This window comes from Amblyomma mixtum, chromosome 5 (assembly GCF_055824585.1).
Source record: "Amblyomma mixtum isolate Tamu chromosome 5, ASM5582458v1, whole genome shotgun sequence".
Lineage (NCBI taxonomy): Eukaryota > Metazoa > Arthropoda > Arachnida > Ixodida > Ixodidae > Amblyomma > Amblyomma mixtum.
In genome coordinates this window covers 45,547,812-45,566,591 of record NC_143016.1, presented here as the reverse complement: position 1 = coordinate 45,566,591, position 18,780 = coordinate 45,547,812, and the positions used below count along the sequence as shown (strand labels likewise).

The window sequence follows — 18,780 nt, the reverse complement described above, 5'->3', positions numbered from 1 at the left end:
CACAGGTCGTCGATTAAATCACTCGCTGACTAAACGGAGTCGTGAGATTTGCTATGTTTTAGAGTGCGTGCCGCGCATGCGGAGGCTGCCAAGCGACTTTGATGGTACTGCATCCTCGGAGTGCGTTCAAAAAATGCCGTTTTGTAACGGTAAAAAAAACTATATCGGAAACAAAACTTCAGTTCTCCGGCTACAAGCCCGATGCGCATCGTGCCTGTAAGCAACGCGGAAGGCTCCGAAGTCGAGCGGCGAAGGTGTCATCTGCAGGCAATGAGCGAGCAATGAGCGCAGGTCCGCGTCTTCATTTCTTCGCAGCGCGTTAGAAAGTGCCCCCTCGCGGGACAAAAGAAAACTACATCGGAAGCAAAACTTTGGTTCCTGGCCTACAAACTACATCTGCAGCATGGTCATTAGCAACGCAGAAGGTTCTGAAATCAGGGCATGAAATGATCGTTAGCGGGCTAACGATGCTCAATGGGCGTGGTAGGGAAAGAGTTAAGTGATGTAGTATGTGATTGTTCCTCATTGCAGTCTGACTCTCTGGACTCGGAGCTGAAGCCTTGTGATGCCAAGGAACTGCTGGAGAAGCGTCCTACAGAACCAGACCTTGAGCTTTCAGGCTCCCATCTGGGCCGAGGGCTCGAATACTATGACGCCGATGAGCGCAGGCAGTACCACATAAACACTCTTGCAATCAAGGTAAACCATTTGGATCCCTGTACATAGTCTGGCAGCCATAACAGCGTCGTGTTGCCTGTCTTTGGAGTTCTTGGTTTGTTCATGGCCTGAGCAGCAACAATACACATCGAATGAATGATAAAGCACCTCCTTTCTTATATTTCATCAAAATCAAAGGCCTTGGGAACCCTTATCTACCAAGTTTACTGCTGCATAAATTTGCTTTGGTGAGAGTTCAGTTGTGTGCAAGAGCAGCCTTTAGTTATCTGGTAAGGACTGCGAATTTTCTATACTAAAATACACATAGAAAAAAAAAGAGTACATACTGGGTATCAGCCCATGCTCAGTGTAGGTTCACCTGTTGTCTCTTTACAAGGGCAGCATAGCCGTAGACAGATCCAGCGTAAGGAACTCCTAAAAGCTTACCAGGCAGGCTTGTGCCCATGAAACAAAGAAAATTAGTAGAAGCAGTGTAGCCAAAAAACATGGTTGGCAGTTTTTGTTACAGAATGGCTTCAGTTTATGTGCATTTTTTTTAATGCTCCAGACTGAAAGGGAACAAAGTGCATCGCATGGTGCTGCGTATATATGAAGCAGTTCATGCACATGTCCATTTCTTGTTAAAATTGTGCATTAACAGTAAATTTTCACCTGGTATAAACCTCAGAAAACACAGTTACATGTTTGTGCTTTCTCTTCCTTTTATTGAAACTTGTGGGATGAGTGTGATGCTTGTGATGCAAGTACTTTTAAAGAAGTCTGTTTGCATTTTTGTTCAACATGACAATCTAATTCTTTTCTCAGGTCTGGCACATCACAGAGTACGAGCACAGGACACTGCCAGAGTCAAGCTACGGCCAGTTTTACAGCGGTGACACTTACGTTGTCCGATGGCAGTATGCAGTGTCACAAACAGGTCAGACATTTATTGAACATTAGACCTCCTTACTGCTGGTGGATGCTGAAAGGAATTGATCTGTGACAGACCTTCCCTTAATTTTGTATTTTGAACATTTGACATTGCGTGTTTGCTGTAACTGTAATCTGGCATGTCAGTGTGCGTTTCTTGTTATACTCCTTTTTATATGAGACTATGATCATGGTTTTTTTTTTCCCTGAACCCCCCCCCCCCCCCCCCCCCCCCTCCGTACAGATTCTCCCTTTTGGCTATGATGTTTTATCCTTTGGGAGTCACTTTATCAGCCTTTTTTTTGGCATGTGCCAAGATATTTAAATGCTGTTTTACTTTTTGTGGTGTAGTTTACCTGTTCTATTGCATGCAGAATAGAGCTTGCAGTTTGAATGACTTAGGCCAGTGGGCTACTTCCATTGTGTTTGCTCACGCTTCTTTTGTCAGAACGAGGGAATACTCTAAAGTGTTTCATTTGTCCAATACCTGAGCATCCTCCAATTTTCTTATGACATTGCTAAGCAACTGGGGAATGAATTACAGCAGATGACTGAGGGCTTGAACAGGCAAAGCACAGTGTCAAGTGTATCAAGTCATATGAAGAAAACCAATATTCAGCAGTGGTGTTTAACTGTAGTGAATGTAGTCTTAGACCTAGTAGTCCGAGCAGATGCGGCTGTAATTTCGAGTCTAAAGCCTGCATTTGCTGTGTAAGAGCCTTCCTCTGGTGTAGCACACTCGGCTCGGTTCTCATTGAACAGTTTCTACTTGATTGTCTGCACCGGACACCTGACCTGATGAGTGTATAGTCCACGAACCCATAAGGGCACTGACAAGTTAGTTTTTTTTTTTTTCTTGGGGGGGGGGGTACGTTGTCTTCTCCATTTGCTACAAAACATTATGCAGTGTCAGAACGCATCATGATCAGCACTATTCAAGGTGTTGGAGCAAACAAGGTCTATCATTTTAATTTTCAATTCAATTCAATTTTAAATTTATTTCCCATGAACACATGGTGAGGGCCGAGGGAAAAAAGCCAGAAATTTTGGCTTGACGTGCCCCTCAGCCCCTACATTGCAGGGCAGCAGGTAACATAAATTTTTTAAACAAATAGCATCTCAAAATGCAAACAATAGTTATCAAAAAATGGTTTTGCGTATTATTAGAAAAATAACAAGGAATGAAGTGTACAGCAAAAAATGGTAACAAAAAAAGGAAACAGAAAAATACACGTCATCGAAACAACAGAAATTCGGTTACTCAAATTAGGTCAACACTATACGGAAACGAAAGAGATAAAGAAGCAGTGAAGTGATAAAGAAGCAATGAATCTATAAAGTGGCACATACATCATGTATAACTTGGCGGCATGCACGTGAAAGATCAACTTGTGCAGTTTGAAACTTATTTAGAAGGCGGGGCAACGTGTTTGCTAGGCTATGTGTACCATATATTGTGCGCCAGGTTGGAATATGCCACAGTTCGCTGTGTCTGATAGGATAAACTTGTACATTTAGTGAAAGGTGTGCCGTGTCACGCAAGTAATTCACATTTTGTTTTATGTCCTTGTATCTTTCCGCTAGCCTAACATTATACATTTCAGATACTTTTATGGCATTGAACTGGTGGAATAAATCGCATGTGTTTATATGAGAACCGACGTTAAGTACTGCACGCAGAGCCTTCTTCTGTAAAACATAAATCTTATTTTTATTGGTACCTGTAGTTGTTCCCCAAACTAAATGCGCATAGTTCACTTGGGACATAAAGAGCGAATTATATAGGAGAAGTTTAACTTTGCATGGAAGTAAGTGACGATGCCGGTTAATGATGTCAGTGAAAGACTAGTCTTCTATCTTCTACGCTCCAATATTCTTTTCAAGCGGCAGACAACTGTAGCACAAACTTCACAACCTTCCTTCCTGCAAGGTGAACCACAGCACATTGTGTTGTCAGATTTTGATACCAGCAAGATTATGCCCTTGCGTGATGAAGTCTGGCTCTGAAGATCAGCCACACGTTTTCCCACTGGGAGTTGCAGGGAGAAGACATGTGGTATTCATCAAATGGAGATAGCTGCTATTGGCAGTGATGATACGTAGAATGGCAAGAAGTTTAAACAAAGAACTAGTACGTGTTAATAAAAAAGAACCTCATAATAATCGCAATTGCACTGGGCATGATATGTTATGATAGTAAAACTTTAGCTGTGTTGGTCTGCATTTATAGAAAGCCCACACAGCATGAAATTTTAACATATAAACATGTGTAGTAAGCAGACTGTATATAAGAAGGTAGGGTACCATGAGACAGAAATTAACAGGGAAAGGATGGATTAGAGCACGTTTGGCATACTCCCAAGTTATGAATAGCAGCTTATTGATCTCCTTTGAAGGCATTTGTATAATCAACGGATCCTGAAAGTACTTGTCTCTAGTGCTGAAACGTGGAAGTTAATGAATACTTTATTTGAGTGTAAGAACTGTGGAGCAAGTGACGGAAAGAAATATAGGTGCAGGTAGCGAGAAACCAGAAACAAGAAAAATTAGGGGCAATGTTGATTTGGTGACTACTTGGCATTCTATTCTAGGCATCCTAGCTGAAATAAGGATGAAAAAAGGGGCTTGGGCATCACATATAATGGGTAGAACAGATAACTGCTGATCTGTTAGTGAAGTTGGAGCCCAAGGGAAGGAAAGTGTAGCCATGATGATGACAGAGAATCAGGGGCGGCAAGGTCATAAGGTTCGGAAATTTGCCAGGGCAGGATGGCCACAGCTGGGGCAAGACAGAGGTCATTGAAGATTACAGGGGGGGTCCTCCATCCTGCAGTCGGTGTAAATTGGCTGCTGATGGCGGCTTTTTTCTGTCCTTAGGTCGTCATCTGTCGGGTCAGAGGTCACGGCACGTGGCAGCCGGGCGGGAACGGTGCGCCTACTTCTTCTGGCACGGCCGGGACTCCACAGTTACCGAGCAAGGGGCTTGTGCTCTGCTCACCGTCGAGCTGGACGAGGAGCGGGGACCTCATGTGAGTCACCCGCTTGCCGGCAGATTCTGTTGGAAACACTCGGAATGCAATGTGGGCATTTTTCCAGATAAGCTGGAGCATTGTTTTATCATCTTGGCTTATGGTGTGGAGGCTGGGCTAAACAGGATTTCATGGTGGTCTCTCTAAGTGCACAGTGCGTACTCTGGTTTACTGCTTAGCTGTCCTAGCAATGCAGTAAGGCAGTTCTGTCCTCAAAAGGCAGGAAGTACAAATCGGGGCAAGTTTTCAAGCCTCTCACTGAAGAGCCTTCATGAAAGTGGCAGCCCAGCAGAGCAGTGTAGTAATAGCGTAACAAGGATGGTTTAACCAGTATGTAATATTGCCAGCCATCCTTGTGGTGGAAAGAGAACCAGGCAAATTCTTTTGCTTGATGTCTAAGTGCTACAGCGTAGTCACATGGAATATCGTAGAAAACTTGCTCAGTTGAAGGATGGCATGCTTTTCTTAATTGCAGTGTGCAAATGCTAAAATTTTAGCTGAAACTCAAATGCTTGAAATATGCTTTGAATACTTAAAAACAAGAAAGATAAGTTGCACTCAAAAAAATGCGACTCATTGTTTTTTTTTTTCTAGCACATTAGCACTAGGATAGATTCTTTGCATTCTCAGGCACCCCTGAGTTTATGGTTGAAGTTGAGATATTTTCCAAAAGGATGTGTGCATCATCTAAACTCGTGTACAATGTTTTAAATGGGGTGACAAATAGTTAATGAAAAGAGAACGTCGTTAAGGGAAGCCATGGTATGAAATTTCATGCGTGTACCTTGCCTTTCTAACGTGTTCTTCTTATTATTGAACTTTTCCAGGTGCGCGTCTTGCAGGGTAGGGAACCGCCCTGCTTCTTGAACCTCTTCAAGGGCAAGATGGTTGTCTACAATGGCAAACGGCAAGAGGAATCTGCTGACCTAGGTATGTTGGGACGTTGGTCGGGAGTGTGGGGGGCAGCGAAATAGGACAGTGCAAGCTCGCATACACTGTATTCATGCTTTGTCATGCATTTTCTGAGCATAGCTCTACGTTAACAATAATTTCATTATCAAGCTCGGTGTTGAGGCACACTTGCTACACTTTTTTGTATTGGTTTTTGTTAATTTTTAACATGCCTAGGAAGTCAGTTCATATGGCACTTGCAAATAGGTTCAAACCTCCTCCTGCTAGAGTGATAAGTGGCCACTGTAAAACAAGTAGATAGTGCGTCGGAAGTTTCCAGGCCACAGGTTCGGCTTTTCAGCAGTATGTTCTGGTGTTTAAGATGCCTATGAAGCTATTAACGTTCTCCGATGTGAATGATACTCCTCTTATTCCCTGCAGACATTTTGAAGTTCGGGGCAGGGGTGTCGTAAATGCCCTACTGCATGGCTCAAAAGCAGAGCCCGCAGCCCAGTAACTTTTTATGCTCACTGTGCATGGTCGTGACACCCTTATGTGGGGAACGCATCTTTAGACATGCGGTCCTGGTGCTTTCGTCCTTGAGAGCGTCTAAAGACTTTTTTTTTGTCATTTTTGCATACACAGTGCATCATGTAAACTAAGTTCTTCTAGCTATCAGAACTGATATGAGCTATGTAAAGTCTAGTTTTGAATACTTGCATTAGGTGGGGGGAATATCAACTGGTTTTTGCATGAATGGAGCAGTTGGTATAAAAGCCTGCTGCATCCATTTTCAGTAAAAAAAAAAAACTCCACAGGTGGTTGTTTGTCAAAAAAACTGGGTAACTGTAACAGGCTGAAGAGGCAAAAATATTCTGTTTGAATATGTTCATTGTCATCATCATTATCATTATCATCGTTTATTTCATTAATGTTCATCATAAGATATATGTAATAATGGGGCTTCACTTTTCACTTACATTATTTTCTCTTGCTTACTTTTGTTCCTTAATAAAGTTCATCTTCTCTGTAGTACTTTTCTGCAAGTTTCCTACATATCACAAAGTAGAGCGAAAGTCCACAATTTCAGTTTTTCTGGCAAGCACATAAACAGGTGCATTAGCACATCTGGCTGTAGTGGAACAACATCTTGTGCTTTAACAACCATTTGCCATTTGTATTTTATCTTGTCTTTTCTCCATTGAGAACAACAGAGATGCAGTATCAAGCACAGTAAAGTGCAAAATATGCAGCATAATGTACGCATACTTTTTTGAGATATAGCTCACACCTAATGTATAATAACTTGCAGAAATCCTGACCAAATACAAGAAAGTATTGGGTAATGCATGCTGTGCTTATCTGATAAAATTATAAACCTGCACTTGTGGACAGTTTACACTTCGGAAGATTTCATCTTGCAAACCTCTATGGTCCAAAAATTAGTCTTGAAAGTAGGATACTTCTAAAAGCTTACAACCTCTCAAGGAAAACAGTGCTTCTTTTTAGTGCACCTCACTTTGGTACCTTTGTTTGTTTACTGCACTTAGAACAAAATGAAGTGCTAAAGAAAGAATAACAGCTGCCGTGGTGGCTCAGTGGTTATGGTGCTGTTGCTGACCCGAGAGACGCGGGTCCGATCCTGGTCGCGGCGGTTCTAATTTCGAGGAGGCAATATTCTAGAGGCCTGTGTTTTGTGCTATGTCAGTGCTCCGGGTTCCAAGGTGGTTCCGGGTTCGAACCCCGGACCAGGACGAATTTTTCTTTAACTACGAAGTTTCTGAGAAAGCTGTATAGCTTTCCTTTGTAGCCGTATGGCTGCGCTTGGGTGGATGCCAATGAGTAATTACTCCCTTATTACAAATCTACTCCACCTTGGGGGATTCCCCTAAACATTTGACCAACACTCTTCCCAGGTGGTTCCGGGTTCGAACCCCGGACCAGGACGAATTTTTCTTTAACTACGAAGTTTCTGAGAAAGCTGTATAGCTTTCCTTTGTAGCCGTATGGCTGCGCTTGGGTGGATGCCAATGAGTAATTACTCCCTTATTACAAATCTACTCCACCTTGGGGGATTCCCCTAAACATTTGACCAACACCTATGTCAGTGCATGTTAAAAAAAAACCCTGGGTGGTTGAAATTTCTGGAGCCCCTCATAGTGTGAGTTGCTTTGGGACATTAAAACCACATAAACCATAAAACCAAGGAAAGAACAGCATGTATTTCTGTAGCGTTCCTCTTTCCTTTATCAGGACCTATTTTAAGAAGTCTGAACATGACTAGATAATTACAGGCGGTGCTTATTAATCCAGACTCGCTTAATTCGATCAATTTTTTGGTCTCCTTCAAGGTCGAACTATCAAGTCATTTCATGTAGCTTGCAGTCAACTATTTGTGCATCAGTGTCACAGCAGTTGTCAGCTGTCTAGCATTCCAGTGTCAAGTTGTTGGTGAGAGGGTGGAGTAAAGGAGAGGGCTTAGTGCATGTTCTGGAAACCACTGAAGAGTGCAAACAGGCGGGATGGAAAAGAAGACTAGCAGCCAAATGATTTACTGCAATGGTTTTGCTCGCCACGTTTCCTGCATTCTGTTGCTTTCACAGTCGCAGTAACTCATTTGGTTGCTAGTCAGTGCATATGTCTATGTTCTTCTCTTCCGTCCTGTCTATTAGCGCTGTTCATTCGTTGCCATCAGAGGGTTGATTGTTCACTGGTTAACGTCCTGATCTGCCTCGTGGTGCTGTGCTGCTGCCTGTGCAGGGGACTGGCGCATGTTTGTGGTTCGTGGTGAGTGCCCCTTGGAGGCAGCTCTGGTGGAGATGTCGGTTGGGGTGCAGAACTTGCGCAGCCGCGGCTCTTTCCTCGTACTTAGTCGCTCAAGTGGACGCACATACCTGTGGCATGGGGCCAAGTGCAGTGCCCATGCTCAGGAGGTGTCCGAGGCTGCAGCAAAGGCCATTGTTGAAGAGTGAGTCTGCGTTTCTTTTTTTTTTTCTTGCAGTCAGTGCAGAATGTTCGCACAACACCCGATTGTGATTTGACACTGAAGGATGGATGCAGATGGTGTTTACACATCTGCATCACAATTGTGAAAACTTGTCACTGCATGCTAAGAACCCTAGGTGGTAAGAGATAAATCTGGAACCCTTCCCTGTGGTCTCTCGCATAGCCCAGGTGTAGCTTTGTCTTGTGCATGCATGCAAACTTGGCAATAACACCAGTGTGTATTAGCCAGGGTGGGCTTCAGGTATCTCCGATGCTATTTATGCTTCTTCCTCTTGGTTTGGCACTGAGTGAAGTGATGGTCTTAATGATGCTTATTCTCTCTGAAGTTTAGAGCTCTTAACACTTGCTGCCGTGGCAGAGCATGCTTGTTGCGGATATTTGAAGAGCATTTTGGCATTCCCTATGGAAATAAATAAAAGGAAGTTGTGTAATCACCTGTCACGATGGTATAATTGTACAAATCAGGCTTCTAGTTTATTTCTTACTAATTATACTCTTTGGGCCTTACTGTTTGAGACTTGCTCCTGTTACTAAACTTGAAAGTCTGGCCCGACCCGATGGCATACTTTGTACTCATGATGTCATCTCTCACAGTAGCTGTGTACCTTGAAGAGCTTGGAATAATAATTTTCGATAGAATAAAAGGAAAAAAAAAATCCCCTCCAGTGTTTGTGTAGGCCTGAATTTTGAAAGCAAAATCGGATTCTCAAAAATGCGTAATTTTTCTGCAATTTTCCAACTCCCTGCCCTCCTGCGCTCAGTGGCTGTAACAACCTGCAGTTGCATTCTAAGGTAGCGTTGCTCATTGTTGCACTGTGGCTGCAGAACACCATCAGAGATGTCCATGGCAAAGGACGTGGAGCTAAAGCTGACCGAAGTGAGGGAAGGCGCTGAGGAGCGGAGCTTCTGGGATGCATTTGGAGGCGACAAGAAAAAGAAGCAGCATCTATTCGTCTCGCTCCTGGATAGTGAGTGTGCTCCCTTTTTGCTATTCAATTCACTGACTGTGCCTGCATGATGAACCTGAAGCACGAACCTAAACCTCCTCCTCTTGACTCTTTGCAGGCACCCTTGATTTTGACTTCACGCCAAGGCTCTTCCATATGACATTAGTGTCCGGCACGTTCGAAGCTAACGAGGTGTTCTGCCCTTTCCGAAGGACTGATGTACCTTGTGCCTATCCGTTCCTGCAGTCTGACTTGTACAGCGCTGCACAACCAGGTGAGCAGACTACTGAAAAGGCCAGGTTTATCACCTTATTTATTTGTCTTAATTTTTATTGACTCTCAGCAGCACACCTAAGCTGTTTTGAAAGTATTGGGGATACCTTGACATACACTGAAAGCAGCAAGTCACTGGCACACAGAACCTAAATGTAGTGACCCAGTGTCACTCTTCTTGCACCTGCGGCCATTCCTTTGTTTGCTGTTTCTGATCCCACAATAGAATGTTTCTTAAACGTGCACCTCCGAAAAATTTTGAACTGCACCAAAGCTGTGCCTTCTTTCTGTTGCTCAAATGTTTTTGGGTTCATTTTGCTGAAATGCACTGCATGTCAACACACTCCAGTTTCTTCCACATAGTAACTTAAAACAGAGAAAAAATAGCTCCTTGTTCGCTTTGCTTTGTCAGTGGGTCTTTGTGGACAGGCTAACATTGAAAATTCTTGGGAAATTTTGCCACAAAAGTCAACTTAGTTGGGAGAGATTAGGGTTAACAGAAGTGCCCCTAAAAAAGATGTTAGCATGCTAGGTGCGTCGATATATATTGCATGAAAACAATGAATAAAGTAGCCTTTCGGAGAGAAGATAAGTGTAAATAGAGCATTTGTTGTGCTATGCATGATGTGAGCTGAGCACTTACTGAATGTAACAAGATCATGTTAACAGCATTAGACTAGTCTGTTTGTTTTTTTCTCACTCTACACCACAGCGGCTGTTATTTGTGTGTGCTTTTTTTTTTTTGCTCTGAGCACTTCGAAGGTGTCCACCAGGGTAGCTGTTGTCTCTTACCTCGCTCCTCATGCAGCATAGCTGGCACACCTGCGTCTTTTTGTGCACCGCAGGAAATCCCCGCAGCGCCTATATCTGGCCATCTCTGCACTGTGATAACACCTGTTGGAGCACCGTGTCATTTAAAATGCACCCCAGAGTTTAGAAAAAGACAGTTCAAAAATGGATCCACTTTTCACATACACGCCTTTTTGTCTGTGGGAGGCAACACGCGGCACGGAACATAATGAAGATCCGGCCATGTTGGATACGTGCGCCAGTATAGGCACAATGGTGCCCCCCTGCTTTTTTGCACTGGCAAGAAGCCAAGAAAGCTTCCCTCCTCCCCCCTTAAGAACTTGCACTTCCGTAAGATGGCTTTCTCACTATTTTGAGAAAAGGTGCATGGAAGCAGTCACGAATTTTCTCCCTCTATGCTCTGTCGTTGTTGATGTTGTTCTCCTTGATGTTGATGCGGAGTCGTAGAGGGCGAGTCTCGTGAGTGACCCTGGGGACGTACTTCACTATGGGTGAGATCAGACAGGGGTGCAGGTCTTCTGATGGTGAGGCACTTGGAAGGCTTCCATCAAGAAATTATTTAATACAAATATATGCACAACTGATTTGCATATGCCGAAAAGATAATGGCCTCTCCGCTTCAACTAAAAGTACAAACTCAAACTTCCACGACTCCGGACCACCGCTGGCCACCACACGGCCAACCCATCCGGCCGCCGCTCAACCAACTCGCGTCTCCAACTCTACGCTCTCGGCCCCGGGACCACCACCCGCCACAGACGACCGATCTGTCCGGCTGCCACACACCCAACCTCGGCGCTCTCCTTCGTGCGCACTCATCTCGTCACATTCGCGCCAAAAACTCCATCATCAGCCAATAGGCAATCCTCCCGCCAAAACTTACTTTTTAGCCAATAGATTACTTTCCCGCCGTCGTTTAGAAGTAAGAGGTCACAAGGCAAAAGACAAGTAAACAATATAAAACACACACCTCGCTGTAAGCAGCCATGGCTAACTAGAAGCTATTACAACAAAAAGAAACAAACACTATTCAAAACACACGCTCCACAGTTAGCCGCTCTGGCCAGCTAGCAGGAACGAAAACAAGCACAGCGCGTGTCCTCCCCAGCCGTCCTGTCGTCATCTCGGGTTTCCGACCGACTTCCTAGAAGAAACCATTCCCCACTCGCTGGGGCCGAGAAGCGCGACCCTCGCACGCTACGCCGTTTTAAGTCCTTCTCCTTTTGTCTGCGCATTCCCCTGCTCCCTTTCGGCGACACTCCTCACACTTTACCACGACGCACGCGAGCTGCGGCGGGACAGAAGCCATCATGCTTTCCTGCTTAGAAGCATTTTATATACGAGGCCAGCGTGGTGTGTGGTCACGTAAAGGTTCGTCTTAGCTGAACGACACTCAATGGCCTCTCGTTGTTAATCTTATCCGAGAATTCAGAGTATAAGTATGATAATTAGCCACACATGCATACTTTCGTCACTCTCCATGTTCTGCCAGCATCTGTGATGGCACTGCTCTGCCAGGCTTTATTTCAAGTATATATTTTGAACTTCAGGCGAGGTTTAATATGTGCTGGCTTTGTTGGAGCTTGGTAAGGAATGGATTAGTCATTCTGAATTAACATGCCTAGCTTCTGCTAGTTTAACAATTTAATAAAAAAAAAAAACTGCGGTTTCATTACTGCTAGCTGTAGGGCCTGACATTTCCTCAAACCAAAATGAAAGATGCATGGCAGCCTTCACAGGCTAGATGGAAGTTTTAGCTGAATCATATCAGCTTATTTCATTATAAGATATTTCACTGAGTAAGCTCTTAGATTCTCTGTACTGCATAAGAACAGCTATCAAAGGAATCCACCTCTCTGTGCGTGATGTCCACAAAACGCATTTAAGTGTGAACGAGTTTTCAGTTTTATTGTTTGGCATGCTTTCCGTGTTTGCAGCTGTATTCTTCCTTGACAACCGTCATGAGATGTACATTTGGCAAGGCTGGTGGCCATCGAATGACTCCGAGACGGGCCTGCCTCGAGTCCCGAACAGTTCGGAGAAAGTGCGATGGAATACAACACGGCGCCTAGCCATGGAGACAGCGTTACACTATTCCCAAGGTGCGTGGTCACTTTGTGAGTCTTCTTTTATGGGCAGTTTTACAAAAAAATTAAACCTATTTTTGAGTGTTGTCACGGGCAAGTGAAGCACACAAGCCGTACATCCATCCATTGTCATTGTGCACTGGTAGCATTAAATTATGAATGTGCCATGGTGGGTTTAGGTTCTTATGGAACTGGCATGATGACCACAAAGTGAGGTCTAATACAGTAAAACATCATCAATTTGAACTTCAAGGAAGTGGTAGAAATATCAGAATTGTTCGAATGTCAAATTATCAAGTGGCCCCTCATGCTGCCAAAAACTGTTTGCATGAAAGTAAATTTATTTGGTGAAAAACTGGGCAATGGCTTTCTACTTGTAAGACGAAAACTGTGCAACAGCAAAGATTGTTCGCAATTTCGTCGAACGCTTTAATTTGTGCGTACTGTAAAGTATGTCAGAAGCAGAACTGCTCCGTAATGTGAGGGGCTTCTGTGGCTTCTTTTAGTGTGCAACACAATAGTGCTGGAGCTCCTTTGCAAGTGGCATCGCATGTGAGGAGGCTTCATCGTGCAAACTGTGAACATTGTGCGAGATGAGCGGAGTTTCGGCACACTGGGAGAACAGAGATAGTACCACGTGGATAAAAGCGAAGGAAACGCACATTGGTGCCGGGACAGCAAGCCGCCTTCAATAAATGGAACAAAAAAAAAATCAGCGACAAAGCAGTCGTTTCAAATTGTGTGCAGCTATCCAATGGGCAATGAACGTCCCTTGGACGTCCTGATGACATCCTGAACGTCCCCAGGACGTCCAGAGGAGTTTCAATGCCTATTGAATATAGGATCACTCATCTGGCTGGCTGATATGTATGGCCAGTATCTGCCGTTGGCATGGGCTGGCAGTGAAGCTCCAAACGAAACTGCGGCTTGACTCTCTCTCGCTTTCTCTGCCTATTGAAAGGAGCAAGCCAATACGCCTACCGTTGCGCACACATCAGAGACATGGAAGGGGCACGGAAATATGCAGTTCAGCCGTGAGGACTAATATGTGGATGATGGCTTGTCAAGCAGGGCATACCTCGACATGATGCCACTTTGGGAGCCATCCGAAATAACCAATCTCAGCACCAGGCAGTCCGAATAATTGAGCTTCTAATGCCATAGATATACATGAACATTTGGCGGGACTTAAGCGGCGGTCTTAATTTTTGTATCAGGGGTCGAAGTAACGAGGCTATGATATGACTGTGGTATAGAGATATGACAAGCACACACGTAATTGGTTTGTCTCTTTCTCTTTTCTACAGAAATGAATCCTAGTGACCCCCCGAAGGTGTACCTAGTGTTTGCAGGCCTGGAGCCCGTGGAGTTCACCTGCCTTTTTCCAGAGTGGCAGGACAGGGATGATATTGCCACAATAAACATTAGGGTAAGCATGAGGCTTTCACATTAGGCTGGCTGGTATAGTGTGGTAGATGTACTTCCTACGTCACGAAGCAATTACTATATACAAGCCAGTTGTGCTCATCAGAAGGGCCAGAGGCCAGGCACTGCTGTGAAATCTTTCTACGCCATTTTTTGGCTGCAGGAAATGTTACATTGGTTAATTGTCTCAGTTTTGTCTAATGCTTTAGTAAAAAGCGAAATTCTCCACAAGCACAGCTGAGACAAGCAGGGGGCACCGCTGAGCACTCTATGGCACCTTTGCTTGCCTCAGTGCTTGTCTTCTTGTACTGTCATATACTCCAGCTTGCTTTTCACTTCCTTTTCTCACTTGGTACATGCGTGGCTGGGATGCCTTACATTTGCAAAGCCTAATTGCCAGCTGTATAGTGCCCGTATTGTGCATTATACATTCCAGCAGAGGGGCATATTGTAGGCAATGGTAGCTGGCCCAAAGGTTGGTGCCGATGTAGCTTCTATTGCAACATTCCGATGACAGCATTGTCATGCTCAGCCCATATCAGTAAAACAGGGATGACTAGGACAGGATGGACATGGTTGGCATCCAGCCCTCTCTGAACAATGTTAGAACAGGGTAAGTGCTCTAGGTGCCTTTCAAATGAAGCACAGGTCTTCTGTAACTAAAGCCTGTAAAGCAGTTTTTGTCACTTCTTAACTGTGTTCCTCGATAAGTTCTTCGTGCTTGTGCTTTTGTTTGTTTATAAGCCGCCTACCTTTTACAGGAAGATCGAAACCACGGCGACAGGCTTTCTGTCCAAGAGACACTTGCCCAGCTCACCAAGACCCACTACACACTTGATGAGCTCAAGTCTGTGCCCTTGCCAGAGGGTGTGGACCCAAAGAGATTGGAGTCTTACCTCACAGATGAAGACTTTGAGGTTTGTACAATGTCCCTACCTTTTCACCTTATCAGCAATGAATTTGTAGCCACAAAACGCCTTAATTACCTGAAACTGCATTATATTATTTTAAGTTATGCACACAGTGCATTAGAAGCTCCCGGGCCACTGGGCCTGCTTTTGAGCCATGCAGTGGGGCATTTACGACATCCCCGAACCTCAAAATCTCTGTAGGGGGTAGCAAAGTTCTCATCTCTGAGTACCTTGGCAGCCTCGTAGGCATCTCAAGTGGCACAATGCCACAACTAAAGCTGAAAAGCAGACTCTGTGGCCTGGGAACTTTTGACCAACCCTGTACACCTGTACATCATTGTTGCTGCTACATTTCTTAATATAGGATATATTGTGGTGGTTAACATCCAAGAGTTTGGTTACTTTTTACCCACCACGGTGGCTCAGTGGTTATGGTGCTCGGCTGCTGACCTGAAAGATGCGGGTTCGATCTCGGCCACAATGGTTGCATATTGGTGAAGGCGAACTGCTAGAGGGCAGCGTAATGTGCGTTGTCAGCGCACGCTAAGACCTCCAGCTGGTCGAAATTATTCGGAACCCTCCACTATGACGTCCCTCATAGCCAGAGTCTCTTTGGAACATTAAACCCCGCAAACCAGCCTAGTTACTTTTTGGGTAACTCTAGGCATATTTTCCAGTCTTGAGAGATCAAAATTGGCTAGCATTTACTGTTATTTTTTTCTTTTTACTTGTGCGTGCTTACTGAAGGTAACTTGTCATCATGTTGCATTCTTTTTTTGCATATTTTGCTTTTCCATGCCCTGCAAACCTTCCAGGCGGAGTTCAAATGCACCAAGGCAGAGTTCTATGGTCTTCCACACTGGATGCAGAACAAGCACAAAAAGCAGGCTGGCCTTTTCTAGCCTGCGAATGGAAGAGCGCAAGAAGAGAAGAAACACAAGGTGCCACCCGTTCAGGAGTGCCCACTCTGGAGGCGCGCTTTCCTCTGTGCCAACGGTGCCTAGCTTGATGCCCGGGGACGACGGTGGTCGACGCAGACAAAGGAGACTTCACGAGGCCCACGTGCTGCCACTCCCTGTGTTTCCCGCTGTGCTGCTAGAAGTGTGTACTTTCCTCTCCCACCCCTTGCTGTGATGTGACGAGATTTTGCTCACGTGTGTCCTGCCTGTTTCCCGTAATGCCCTTATTACTACAGGCTTCCCCCCTTTGTTCCTGTATGTGACAGTGGCCGCCAAATGTGATGCTCCGTTAATTTTTTTTTTTTCCTTGCATGGTGTGCCGCAGTTCTTTTATTTCATCTTTTTCTCTCTGCTGTATTTTCATGCTGTCTGTTGCTGTCATATTTGTTTTTAATCTTGTCCGTATACAATGATGGTCGTATCTTTTCTTATTTAAAGAGGTTGTATTTACATTAAAACACAAGTTCCATTCAGGACAGGCTGTTTAATTTTTTATATACCTGTGATCACTGGGATATTGCATTGCACAACCTGTAGATGCAGTTTACACGACACTTAGAAGCTAGAGCAGAACGACTACTAGAAAGTCATGTACTAGAGGGAGAAATTGAGAAATGTGAGGACTTTTGGAGTTGTGGATGCAGAACTGAAAAATGTATACAGTTTTCAGAGGCTTCCTGCAAAGCTTGCATTTTGTCGCCGAGAGACGGATGAACACGGTCCTCCCTTCAACGTCTAGAATGGCCAGAGTATTTTTCTATTTTACTTAATAAAGTGAAAGAGTGTATACTAGTGTATATTTTAACAAGAGATGTGAAGGATATGACAGCAATACATGATGTAAAGCATCTGCAGTCCCCAGTTTGCAGTTTTAACCTTTTGATGTGCAGTGTATATACAAGAGACATATGTATGCCTTGCCATTTTGACTGTTTCTTTTTGTAAAGGATTTCTGTTCATAATATACTGCAAGCCAGAGATATACTATTAACTTATTTGTCAGTAAAGAACGGTTTTATTATGAATATAAGGTAAAAAAAATCTTCTAGACTGCTGGTGAAAGCAACACAAGAGTGGCAGTACTTTTTTTTTTTTGTATATAAGTTTTGAAGCTGTATATTTTCAGTGATTATCTCTTCGGTGTTGTGCCCAGCTTGTGTATCAGGCAGTCTGGTTGTGTTTACCTTGCTCTTTGTACGTTGTGTAGTAATTTTGAAACCATTGCTTTACACCCATGAGAAGAGGCTTGAATTTTCTTCCTGGTTACACACCTGCTGACAAGGCTGTTTCTGTTGCTTATCTGTTTACTTGAGAGGTTAATTGCATCATAAATAACAGCGGCATCAATTCAGCTGCATGTGAATGCAGTTTTAACCGAAAGAATGGGGGTCTCTTACTTCTGCATGAATAACATGGAGTAGTAATAATTTGCCTCGACGGCGGTTTCAATCAAGACATTACAGGCATCGCCTAAAATTGTTCACAGGGTTCTTAGTGCACATGGTATTCAGCCTTGTGTTTACTGCCTCGAACTTGTTTTTATGAGTGCCCATCTGTTTCTGACATGCATGCGCACATACGCAACTGTTGTAACTGCATAGACGTATTCTACCAAGCATTGTTTCTCGAGTGAACTGCAAGTGACTGAAAGTGCCTGGTTATTTTTCATCATTGTTTTCTGTTGTGGAATTTACCACTTTGGAGAAAACTTGTCTCCTAAATGCTTGGTACACTTCTCTGAAATACTGCAGATTTTTTGCCATTGCATCACTTAGAGCTACATGAGGCATCAGAATGGGCCACATTAAAGTCCTGGCTGGTTTTTAATGTTCCAGAGTGCTGATGTGCCACTCCCTAGTTGTTCATTGGCCAGGTTGAGGGTAACCAGGTGACTGTATACACTCATGACATCGACTGATTTGTGGCACAGATGACTTTTATCTATTGAACTTAGCCTGTGTTTTCTGCTTTCAGAATATGGCTGATAATCTGACCATGCTGTTTCATCTCCTTGATAATTCTCAACTGCCGAGCAATGTGGATACTTTGTACTGCTGTCTATACTCTGCAGGATGATCGTTGTTAATGCATATCAGTGTGTAACACAGCTGTTATGAGCACAAATTATAGCAGCATTTAATTTTTTTTCTTTGAAGTGATATGAAATTGGCTTCCATAGTTTCTGGAAGGCTTCGTTATATAATGTTGTGCCTGTAGGCTTAATTATGAATGCAAAATAGCGCGACATTGGTACTTTTAGTGTGCCTTTATATCTTGCTTGGTTTTTTTTCTTAAAAACTGAAAGCATGAATTCTTTACAAAATGGCGTTGGCATAGTTCCAGAGTTAGTCAAGTGGCGCCGTGCTGTGTGTCGGGTGTGTGCTATATGTGGCAGTCTGTCGCACTTTGTAAGAGAATGTTTTTAAAAGAAAAGATTTACATGTGATGAGCATTTTTTCTTTTTTGTAAATAAACTGGTCGCTGTGTGCCCTTCCTTTCTTCGCATGTTGTGCTCAAGTTTCTTCTTATAATGCTTAAATGTTGATATTTCAGTACTGAATAGCTGAATAGAGGGGGGGGGGGGGGGGTACTATAGGTGAAAAAAAGGGTCAGGGGGAAGCAAATGACATCCTAATGACATCCTAGTCGAAATCTAAGAAATAGGCTTGGGCAGGGCATGTAATGCGAAGGCAAGGTAACCACCGATGGTCGTTAAGGTAACGGACATGGATTCTAAGAGGAGGCAGGTGCAGGAGGGGCCGTCAGGAAGATAGATGGGTGGATGAAATTGAGAAGTTTGCGGAAATAAGGTGGCCGCGGCTGGCACAAGACAGGGATAATTAGAGGAATATAGG

General features: G+C 44.0%; 1 protein-coding gene across 5 annotated transcripts in view; it reads left to right on the top strand.

Annotated features, from left to right (window-relative positions):
* Positions 1-18,430, top strand: part of LOC149341964 (uncharacterized) — a 262,364-nt gene extending 243,934 nt beyond the window's left edge. For all 5 annotated transcript variants that reach the window (XM_089544268.1, XM_089544267.1, XM_089544265.1 and 2 more), the window contains 11 exons: positions 532-699; positions 1,483-1,594; positions 4,465-4,616; positions 5,444-5,546; positions 8,268-8,475; positions 9,339-9,481; positions 9,579-9,734; positions 12,481-12,645; positions 13,938-14,059; positions 14,817-14,972; positions 15,782-18,430. In XM_089544268.1, coding sequence (XP_089400394.1) covers positions 532-699; positions 1,483-1,594; positions 4,465-4,616; positions 5,444-5,546; positions 8,268-8,475; positions 9,339-9,481; positions 9,579-9,734; positions 12,481-12,645; positions 13,938-14,059; positions 14,817-14,972; positions 15,782-15,868 — 1,572 coding nt within the window. In that variant the 3' untranslated portion in view covers positions 15,869-18,430. The remainder of the gene's footprint in view (positions 1-531; positions 700-1,482; positions 1,595-4,464; positions 4,617-5,443; positions 5,547-8,267; positions 8,476-9,338; positions 9,482-9,578; positions 9,735-12,480; positions 12,646-13,937; positions 14,060-14,816; positions 14,973-15,781) is intronic.
* Positions 18,431-18,780: the final 350 nt, after the last annotated feature.